General features: G+C 36.3%; 1 protein-coding gene across 1 annotated transcript; it reads left to right on the top strand.

Moving 5' to 3' along the window:
• The first annotated feature begins 221 nt into the window (after nucleotides 1-221).
• LOC127649074 (protein THEM6-like) lies at nucleotides 222-11,353 on the top strand. Its single transcript, XM_052133988.1, has 3 exons — nucleotides 222-274; nucleotides 729-1,233; nucleotides 9,744-11,353. Exons 2-3 carry the CDS (start codon nucleotides 733-735, stop codon nucleotides 9,849-9,851), a joined length of 609 nt encoding a protein of 202 aa, XP_051989948.1. The 5' UTR covers nucleotides 222-274; nucleotides 729-732; the 3' UTR covers nucleotides 9,852-11,353.
• Nucleotides 11,354-12,188: the final 835 nt, after the last annotated feature.

Genomic DNA, 12,188 nt, shown 5'->3' with positions numbered 1-12,188 from the left:
CTTAAATTACATTTAAAAATATTTTGTTCTCCCCAAATAATAATAAAAAAATATAAATGCATTGAATCTATGAGTTTTTGTAGTAATAATAACAAACAATATAAAAAACGCTTCTCTGAAATGTTCTTCCTGGTGTCGTTACAAAAATCTGAAGCCACGCCCAACATTCGTAGGACGGCCGACGCAAGAACGTCGTTTCACGCTGAACCAATCAGAGCGCATTTCAGTCTGCACGCAAGTGTGCCTGAAGCCGGCTGATCGGGGTGTCCATCGCGTGAGTAACAATTTCATATATTTGACAAGATTATGATTACAAACATTCATAAATGCTTTCGTTTATTAATGAAGATTATTTAAAAAATAAAAAAACTTGTCAGCATGGGGTACGCTTCATCTCACGACCTTGTCAATGTTATGCAGCTGACGTCGGTTATTTAATCTAAATTAATAATGGACAAATGGGTTTTCAGTAATTTCCCGGAATTAATGACGTAACGGGTATTTACAGTAGGCGCTCACAATGTCATAATAATGTCCTGCGTCTTGTTTTGTAACAACAGACGCCGGATAATGTGTGTCAGCATCACAGTTTTCTTTATTTTAAGAGTTGAATATTATTCATATGGCATAGAAATACTCAATAAACCCAGTTTTGCTTATTCACGTGATCCTCCTTAATCCTTAATTATTAATGACGTGAATAATAAATTATCGTCACTGTGAAACAGAATCATGCTGCTGTGGCTCCTGTCTGGGTCTCTGGTTCTGTTCGGCAGTGTTGATGTCTGGTACTTCCTGCGAGGCTCATGGATGGTCATCAAGTCCTGGTTTCAGGTTCCGATTCGAGATGTTCTGGCCGAGCAGATCGTACACGGACGGGTTCTCCTGCACGATCTGGACTACATGTGCCACATGAATAACGCCCGCTACCTGCGCGAGTGCGACTTTGCCCGCTTGGCGCACTGCACCCGGAACGGGCTCTTCATGGCCGCCCGAGAGCTCAACGCCACGATGGTGGTCGGAGCCTCGACCATCCGCTACAGACGCTCTCTGGCGCTCGGCGAAGCGTTTGAGTTGCGAACACGCATCATGTCCTGGGATGAGAAGTCCTTTTATCTGGAGCAGAGATTCGTGTCCAAATCAGACGGGTTCATCTCTGCGGTGATGCTGTGCCGACAGAACGTCATACGCAGCACTCCAGAGAAGATCTTGGATTTCCTTTGCAAGAAAAGGGTATGGATTTGTATAATTCTTCAGTCACAAAAAAGTTCCAAAAACTACTTTGTAAGGCCTACTTCTATAATGTACCCTAGAGTACCATCCAATGGTACATTACTATGTTAATCATTCAGAACATTCAAAGTAGGTGCACTAACAAAAATGATAATGGCAATACCATGGCAGTACATTGGGGCACCATGTAAATATCATGGTACAAGAATGTGGCAGTACAAATACAATCATGCTACTACCTTGTAAAACCATGTATTTGGACATGTTCAATGGTAAAATCCTTTTTTGGACATGTATCATGGTAATACTATGTTTTTTGACATACCATGGTCATACCATATTTTTGAACATGTACCTGGGTAATACTATGTTTTTTGACATGTACCATGGTCATACCATATTTTTGACATGTACCAGGGTTATACCATGTTTTTGGACATGTACAATTGTCATACCATATTATTGGACACATACCACGGTCATACCATGTTCTTGGACATGTACCATAGTCATACCATGTTTTTGGACATGTACCAGGGTCATACAATGGTTTTGGACATGTACCAGGGCAATAATATGTGTTTGGACATCTACCATGGTCATACCGTTTTTGGACACATACCACAGTCATACCATGTTTTTGGACATGTACCATGGTCATACCATGTTTTTGGACATGTACCATGGTCATACCATGTTTTTGAACATGTACCTGGGTAATACTATGTTTTTTGACATGTACCATGGTCATACCATATTTTTGACATGTACCAGGTTATACCATGTTTTTGGACATGTACCATTGTCATACCATATTTTTGGACACATACCACGGTCATACCATGTTTTTGGACATGTACCATGGTCATACCATTTTTTTGGACACTTACCACTGTCATACCATGTTCTTGGACATGTACCATAGTCATACCATGTTTTTGGACATGTACCAGGGTCATACAATGGTTTTGGACATGTACCAGGGCAATAATATGTGTTTGGACATCTACCATGGTCATACCGTTTTTGGACACATACCATGGTCATACCATGTTTTTGGACATGTACCATGGTCATACCATGTTTTGGGACATGTACCATGGTCATACCATGTTTTGGGATGTGTACCATGGTCATACCATGTTTTGGGACGTGTACCATGGTCATACCATGTTTTGGGACATGTACCATGGTATGGCCATGGTTTTGGACATGTACCAGGGCAATAACATGTTTTTGAACATCTACTATGGTCATAACATGTTTTTGGAAATAGCATGGTCATACCATATTTTTGAACATGTACCTGGGTAATACTATGTTTTTTGACATGTACCATGGTCATACCATGTTTTTGGACATGTACCAGGGCAATAACATGTTTTTGAACATCTACTATGGTCATAACATGTTTTTAGAAATAGCATGGTCATTTCATGTTTTTGACATGTACCATGGTCGTACCATGTTTTTGGACATGTACCAAGGTAATACCATGTTTTTAGAGAAGTGCTATGGTCAAACCATGTTCTGGGGCATGTACTATAGTCATACCATGTTTTTGGACATGTCCCAGGGCAATAATATGTGTTTGGACATCTACCATGATCATTCCATGTTTTTGGAAATAGCATGGCCATTTAATGTTTTTGGACATGTACCATGGTCATAACATGTTTTTGGGCATGTACCAGGGTAATACCATGTTTTTGGAGATGTGCCATGGTCATACCATGTTTTTGGACATATACCACGGTCATACCATGCTTTTGGACATGTACCATGGTCATACCATTTTTTTGGACATGTACCATAGTCATACCATGTTTATGGACATGTACCATGGTCATACCATGTTTTGGGACGTGTACCATGGTCATATCATTGTTTTGGACATGTACCATGGTCATACCATGTTTTTAGAGATGTGCTATGGTCAAACCATGTTTTTGGACATTTACCATGGTAATATCATGTTTTTGTACCTGGGTAATTTCAAGTTTTTGGACATGTAGCATGGTAAGGTCATGTTTTTGGACATGTATCATTGTAATATCATGTGTTTTGGACATTTATCATTGTAATATCATGTATTTTGGACATGTATCATGGTAATATCATGTTTTTGACATGTATCATGGTAATATCATGTTTTTGGATATGTATCATGGTAATATCATGTATTTTACATGTATCATGGTAATATCATGTTTTTGGATATGTATCATTGTAATATCATGTTTTTGACATGTATTGTGGTTATGTCATGTTTTTTTTCCATGTATCATGTTAATATCATGTTTTTGGACATGTACCAGGGTAAAACATTTTTTTTGACATGTATCATGGTAATATCATGTATTTGACATTTATCATTGTAATATCATTTGTTTTATACATGTATCATAGTAATATCATGTTTTTGACATATATCATGTTAATAACATGTTTTTGGAGCTGTATCATGGTAAAATCATGTTTTTGGACATGTATCATGGTAATATCATGTTTTCACATGTTTAATGGTAATATCATGGTTTTGGACTTGCATCATGGTTGCATCATGTATTTCTGGACATGGTAATATCATGTCTTTGGGCATGTAACATTGTAAAATCATGTTGTCACAGACTGTCTCCCTCGTGTTTCCTAGGACTCTTATTTTGAAGTCTTTCCCCTGGACTACATTACCCAGTATGCATTGCCCTCGTCACTGCCATCTGTTCCTCATTTTTCTCACCTTTTTTCCATTCCCTCATTAGCTCTTGTTTGTATAATTACACTTTTGTTTTTGCATACCTTTGTCAGTTCCCGTTTGTTTTTCAATGTCATAATTTGTATCAAATTCTGCTACTCAAGCAAGGGGACCGTCCAGTTGAGTATCACATCTGTGAGTTCTTAGAATTAGCGAATTTAGTGCACTATCCAGACCACTCTCTGGAACCCTTACTGGACCCTCTGTGAATATGTGGAGAAGGCTCTGGAACTTTGCGGTTCCCATTACACAGTGGATTATGACGGGAACCCCGGGCCAAAACCTGCATCTTCGGCTCCTTGCTCCAAGGTATCCACGGCTCCGAGTGAATGCCTGTGGCCTCGCCTCGCCAAGGAATCCACAGCTCCGAGTGAATGCCTGTGGCCTCGCCAGCTCCCGTGACGATGCTCCCAGCTGTCTGGAAAAGTAGGAGAAGGAAAAGGACACGTTCTCCCCAGTGCGCACGGCCACAGAGGTCGTTCCTCAGTCCCTGCCAATGTTCACGACCTCGGATGTCATACCCCAGTCGCTGCCAGTGCTCACGACCACGGAGGTCGTTCCCCAGTCGCTGCCAGTGCTCACGACCACGGAGGTCGTTCCCCAGTCGCTGCCAGTGCTCACGACCACGGTGGTCGTTCGCCAGTTGCTGTCAGTGCTCACGACCACAGAGATTGTTCCCCAGTCGCTGCCAGTGCTCGCAACCATGGAGGTCATTCCCAAGTCGCTGCCAGTGCTCCTGATCACGGAGCGCCTGATCTCACCTGGCTCTGCCTGCCTTCGTTGAGCCTCTCCTGGCTCCGCCCTCCGAGTCTTCTGCCACTCCTCCAGAGACTCCTCCTCCAAGGGTTCCTACCGCTCCTCCATAGACTTCTCCTCCAGTGGTTCCGTCTGCCCCTCCTCCAGCGGCTCTGCCGCCTGACCCAATCCCTACCCTGTGTCCACCTTCCAGGCCTCCTGACCCAGTCCCTAACCTGTGGCCACCTCCCAGGCCTCCTGATCCAGTCCACGCCCTGTGGCCACCTCCCAGGCCTCCTGATACAGTCCACGCCCTGTGACCACCTCCCAGGCCTCCTGACCCAGCCCTGCGGCCGCCTCCCAGGCCTATAAATACCCTTTAGTTTTGCGTTCCTTTGTCCATTCTTGTTTGTTTTTGTTTGAGTTCCTGTTTGTTTGTTTCACTGTCATCATTTTTATTAAAGCCTGCAAATAGATCCTACATCTCCAGTCTCATCTCAGCAATGACTTGTGACATGATAATACCATGTTTTTTGGACATTAATCATTGTAATATGTTTTTGGAGATGTTTCATGGTAACATCATGTTTTCTACATGTATCATGGTAATATCATATTTTTGGAGATGTATCATTGTAATATCATGCTTTTAAGGTATCACAGTAATATATTTTTGACATGTATCATGGTATTATCATGTTTTTGGACATATGCCACATTAATATCATGTTTTTGGTCATGTATTAGGTAGAATCAGATGCATTTTTGGAGATGTATCATGTTTTTGACATGTATGCTGGTAATATCATGTTTTTTACACTTATCATGGTAATATCATGTTTTTTACATGTATCATGGTAATATCATGTTTTTGACATGTATCACAGTAATATAATGTTTTTTACATGTATCACGGTAATATCATGTTTTTTACACGTATCATGTCTTTGGAGATGTGTCATTGCAATATCATGTTTTTGACATGGTAATATCATGTTTTTGGACATGTATTATGGCTGCATCATGTTTTATTGGCCATGTGCCATTGTAATATCATGTTTTTGGACATGTTCAATGGTAATACCATGTGTTTGGATGTGCCATGGTACAATCATGTTTTTGGACATGCATCATGGTAATATCTTGTTTTGTGGACATGTACCAGGGTAATATCATGTTTTTGACATGTATCATGGTAATATCTTGTGTTTGGAGATGTATCATGGTAATATCATGTTTTTGGACATATATCACAGTAATATCATGTTTTTTACCTATATTATGGTAATATCATGTTTTTGGAGATGTGTCATTGCAATATCATGTTTTTGACATGTATCATTGCAGTATCATGTTTTTGACATATGTCATGGTAATATCATGTTTTTGACATGTATCACTGTAATATGTATTATGGCTAAATCATGTTTTATTGGACATGTTCAATTGTAATACTATATTTTTGGGCATATGCCATGGTGCAATAATGCTTTTTGACATGTATCATGGTAATATCGTGTTTTTGGACATGTATCTTGTTAATATAATGTTTTTACATGTTTTTTATTTATCATGTTTTTTTGACATGTATCATGGTAATATCATGTTTTTGACATGTATCATGGTAATATCATATTATCACAAGTATCATGGTAATATCATGTTTTTGACATGTATCATGTTAATATAATGTTTTTACATGTTTTTTATTTATCATGTTTTTTTACATGTATCATGGTAATATCGTGTTTTTGGACATATACCAGGGTTATATCACGTTTTTGACATGTATCATGGTAATATCATATTATCACAAGTTTCATGGTAATATCATGTTTCTGGACTTTTATCATTGTAAAATCATGTTTTTGGATATATTCAATGGTAAAACCATGTTTTTGGACATTTATAATTGTAATATCATGTTTTTGAAGATGTTTCATGGTAACATTGTGTTTTCTACATGTATCATGATAATATCATATTTTTGACATGTATCATGGTAATATCATGTTTTGGACATGTTCATTGGTAATACCATGTTGTTGGAAATGTGCCATGGTACAATCATATTTTTTGAAGATATATCAAGGTAATATCGTGTTTTTTTTTTACATGTACCATGGCAATATCATGTATTTAGACATGTATCATGGTAATATCATGTTTTTGGACATGTATCATGGTAATATTATGTTTTTGGACATGTATCATGGCAATATCATGTATTTATGTATCATGGTAATATTATGTTTTTGGACATGTATCATGGCAATATCATGTATTTAGACATGTATCATGGTAATATCATGTTTTTGGACATGTATCATGGCAATATCATGTATTTATGTATCATGGTAATATCATGTTTTTGGACATGTATCATGGCAATATCATGTATTTATGTATCATGGTAATATTATGTTTTTGGACATGTATCATGGCAATATCATGTATTTATGTATCATGGTAATATCATGTTTTTGGACATGTATCATGGCAATATCATGTATTTATGTATCATGGTAATATCATGTTTTTGGACATGTATCATGGCAATATCATGTATTTATGTATCATGGTAATATTATGTTTTTGGACATGTATCATGGCAATATCATGTATTTATGTATCATGGTAATATGTTTTTGGACATGTATCATGGCAATATCATGTATTTATGTATCATGGTAATATCATGTTTTTGGACATGTATCATGGCAATATCATGTATTTATGTATCATGGTAATATCATGTTTTTGGACATGTATCATGGCAATATCATGTATTTATGTATCATGGTAATATCATGTTTTTGGACATGTATCATGGCAATATCATGTATTTATGTATCATGGTAATATTATGTTTTTGGACATGTATCATGGCAATATCATGTATTTAGACATGTATCATGGTAATATCATGTTTTTGGACATGTATCATGGTAATATCATGTTTTTGGACATATGCCACATTAATATCATGTTTTTGGTCATGTATTAGGTAGAATCAGATGCATTTTTGGAGATGAATCATGTTTTTGACAATATCATGGTAATATCATGTTTTTGGCAATATCATGTATTTAGACATGTATCATGGTAATATCATGTTTTGATATTACATGATACATGTTTTGTATCATGGTAATATCATGTTTTTGACATGTATCATGGCAATATCATGTATTTAGACATGTATCATGGTAATATCATATTTTTGGAGATGTATCACAGTAATATATTTTTGACATGTATCATGGTATTATCATGTTTTTGGACATATGCCACATTAATATCATGTTTTTGGTCATGTATTAGGTAGAATCAGATGCATTTTTGGAGATGAATCATGTTTTTGACAATATCATGTTTTTGGACATGTATCATGGTAATATCATGTTTTTGGACATGTATCATGGTAATATCATGTTTTTGGACATGTATCATGGCAATATCATGTATTTAGACATGTATCATGGTAATATCATGTTTTTGGACATGTATCATGGTAATATCATGTTTTTGGACATGTATCATGGTAATATCATGTTTTTGGACATGTATCATGGTAATATCATGTATTTAGACATGTATCATGGTAATATCATGTATTTAGACATGTATCATGGTAAAATCATGTTTTTGGATATGTATCATTGTAATATCATGTTTTTGGACATGTATCATGGTAATATCATGTTTTTGGACATGTATCATGGTAATATCATGTATTTAGACATGTATCATGGTAATATCATGTATTTAGACATGTATCATGGTAAAATCATGTTTTTGGACATGTATCATGGTAAGGTCATGTTTTTGGACATGTATCATGGTAATATCATGTTTTTGGACATGTATCATGGTAATATCATGTTTTTGGACATGTATCATGGCAATATCATGTATTTAGACATTTATCATGGTAATATCATGTTTTTGGACATGTATCATGGTAATATCATGTATTTAGACATGTATCATGGTAGTATCATGTTTTTGGACATGTATCATGGTAATATCATGTTTTTGGACATGTATCATGGTAATATCATGTTTTTGACATGTATCATGGCAATATCATGTATTTAGACATGTATCATGGTAATATCATGTTTTTGGACATGTATCATGGTAATATCATGTTTTTGGACATGTATCATGGTAATATCATGTTTTTGACATGTATCATGGTAATATGTTTTTGGACCTGTATCATGGTAATATCATGTTTTTGGACATGTATCATAGTAATATAATTTTTTGACATGTTTTTTACATGTTTTTGGAGATTTTTTGCATGCACTTCACTTCTACCACAGATTGTGCAAACACTCCCATCCATGCCCACTTGCTCTTTCCGCTGACATGAAAATTGATCTTTGAATTAGCGCTTTCATGAAAATGAGTTAAGATGTTGTGCTTAGTTGCATCTAGCATGGTCACGGAAATAGAGCCCATTATGTTAGTAAATGGTTTTGCACAAACAAATCAATAAATTACCCTTTTCCACCTGTCTATGGCCCTCTGTCTGAAACACTGATTGGCTAACATATTTGGAGTGCAAACACCCCCTAACAACACTCGTGGAACAGTTTGTTTTTCCATGAATAAAAGAATGAAAACGTGCAAGCTATTTATAAAATCACCTGAAAAGTCTCCTTGGGTGTGCCGTTCCTCTTAAGAGTACTCATTTAGAAACATAGTAATGGTAATGTACCAGGTCTCTATGTGGGATAGGGGCTGTGGTGATACCATGTTTGACATGTATCATGGCAACCGCATGTTTTTGGTCAAATGGAATTCTTGGAAGTACCATGTAAAATAGAATGGTATACTTTTTAACACCTTATTTGTTAATGACTTATGTATACTATATATATATATAATTAATATCCATCTGATACCATCACTGTACCCTGATACCGCCACTTTACAATAGTTGTTTTGTAAGGGTACAATGGATGTTCCTACCTAACAAAAATATATCTTCTATATTTGTCTCTTTAAGGTGGAGTGCCCTGACATTCCAGAGGACCTGCAGCACTGGATTCGATTCATCACTGCCAGTAGTCAGGCATTGAGGGCAGAGAGTGGACTCGAGGAGAAGACCAAATGATCATTTTAAAGACACTTACTGTAAGCCTTCCTTGTGCATGTAAGTTACCCCATGAGGATAACCTTAAATTATGTAACTTTTCTTTAAAAGGTCAGTTTTGAAATTGCAAAAGGTATTGCTGATCCAGAACATGGGATATTGGATCGTCCTTATATCTGTTCATCCATTTACTATTCCACATTTGCCCTTTATATGGTTTGTGTTAGTTATAAGCAGGCCCGCACAGAATCTTCAAAGCTCTATAGGTTTCAGCAGAATTTGAACACACATCATTCTCGCATTTCTACACATTCCACGTCCCTTGTGTGTTAATTTAATAAATATCTTGGCTTATTGGTATGCTTTCAGCTTCCAGCTCTGTATATCACATTTAACTGTTTAAATTCATTCCACACATTTTCCTCCAACATCAGTGTATAAAATGCAAACATTTCCAGATTCCTTCTGGGCCTGTCTAGAAATATAGAAACATGATGGTTGTCTTTACTAAACCACTACAGAAGATGCTAAAAAGAAATAATACTGACAAAACACAGAGCACGAATCTCTTTGTAGAAAAATGAACGCATGAGCGAGTGTTTAAGAAGGACAAAAACTTGACTCCAAACTTGACTCCATTGAATTGAACGCTCCCATGACCAAATACGCACATAAACGTAATTCTTAACTTGAAAGTCATGTTGGATGACCGAGTATTTTTCTTAGTTCTGAGCAGTGATTTCAAACAAATATACATTACCGGTCAAAACTTTTGAAACACTTGACTGAAATGTTTCTCATGATCTTAAAAATCGTTTGATCTGAAGGCGTATGCTAAAATGTTTGAAATTAGTTTTGTTAACAAAAATATAATTGTGCCACCATATTTATTTATTTCAAAATTTTATTTAAAAAAAAATATGTTTTTGAAATTTATGACTTGGACCAAATAATAAAGAAAAGCAGCCAATAAGTGCCCAACATAGATGGGAACTCCTTCAACATGGTTTAAAAAGCATCCCAGGAAAAAACCTCAAGAAGTTGGTTGAGAAAATGTCAAGAGTACATTTCTGCAAATTCTAGACAAAGGGCGATGACTTTGAAGATGCTAAAATATAACACAGTTTTGATTTATTTTGCATTATGTTTAGTCACATCATAATTCCCATAGTTCCATTTATGTTATTCCATAGTTTTGATGACATTCCTATTATTCTAAAATGTGAAGAAAAAAAAATTCAAAAATGTTTCAAAACTTTTGACCGGTTGTGTATATATAAAATAATGTTTTATCATATCACTTATTCATGGATTGTTTGTGTTAGTCAGATATGTTAAGTAATGATTTATTCCCATTTAAAACGAAGGTTTATTATTATTTATGAGGGAACGTGTATTTATTCAATTAAGATGTTTTTCAAATATTTGCATTATATTTTTATTTAAGAATCTGTATGAAAAATGTATCTAAAGGAATGAAAGTACCTGAAATGAAACTTGAAGACTTGCATTATGAAATAAAATACTGCATTATAAATAAAGTGTATATATGTGTCTAAGTTATTAGATGTATATATTTATATCATGTTGTGGCAGCAGAGGCGTGGTCAAGCGCCCTCACCGCTTCCTCTCCCTGATAGGCGCTTGACCACGCCCCCTGCAATCACAAAAGTAAATCTAGCTTTTGTGCAGAAGGGATGTGATGAGTAAGAGCAGCACTATTGCCATCTAGTGTCTAAAGACTGTCATAATTGACTATTATTCTTACAGTTTTTAACAAACGCTTACATGCTTTTCTCAAAACTGGGTACACTGTCAAAAAAATAAAAAATATATAAAAGCTTCTCATAGACCCCCTTACTCCTAATATTAAGATGTGTCTTGGGTAATCAGATCACATGTGGTCAGGTAAGACAAATCGCTGTTGACACCTGTTTGCTTAAATGCGTCTCCTGTGACCACTTGTGATCGGATTTGGAGGGGAGGCTCTCTGTTTCATGAGGACACACATCAATCACTATGTCAGTGTGTTACTGCATATATTAAGTCAGAAAAGACAAAGAAAGCACAAAAGAAACTGCTGTTTCTCCCAGATGCTGTTGAAATTTTATCTACGCACAAAGGCAACATGTCAAGCTGAATTATCCGTTATTTTAGTGCATTACGAGGTGTTCACGCTTCCCATCTGACTTGATATCAGACAAACTAAAGAGGTTCTGTGAAGCTTTCATGATTGTGGAGGGTTATTTCCTTTTAAAGCCGCTCGTAATCTGCAAAGATTAAACTCTTGTTTTAGTGAAGCGGTTGATTGACAGGTTAGACGTGGCACTTCACTGCTGCCGAAATGCATAAATGGCG

Source organism: Xyrauchen texanus, chromosome 9, assembly GCF_025860055.1.
Source record: "Xyrauchen texanus isolate HMW12.3.18 chromosome 9, RBS_HiC_50CHRs, whole genome shotgun sequence".
NCBI classification, from domain to species: Eukaryota; Metazoa; Chordata; class Actinopteri; order Cypriniformes; family Catostomidae; genus Xyrauchen; species Xyrauchen texanus.
Note: the sequence above shows the minus strand (reverse complement) of the source record. Positions and strands in the feature narration are given on the sequence as shown.

Coding starts and splice junctions, on each gene's coding strand:
- LOC127649074 (XM_052133988.1), top strand. CDS start 733: ATGCTGCTGTGGCTCCTGTCTGGGTCTCTGGTTCTGTTCGGCAGTGTT. Junction 1,234..9,743: donor ATTTCCTTTGCAAGAAAAGG/GTATGGATTTGT, acceptor TGTCTCTTTAAG/GTGGAGTGCCCTGACATTCC.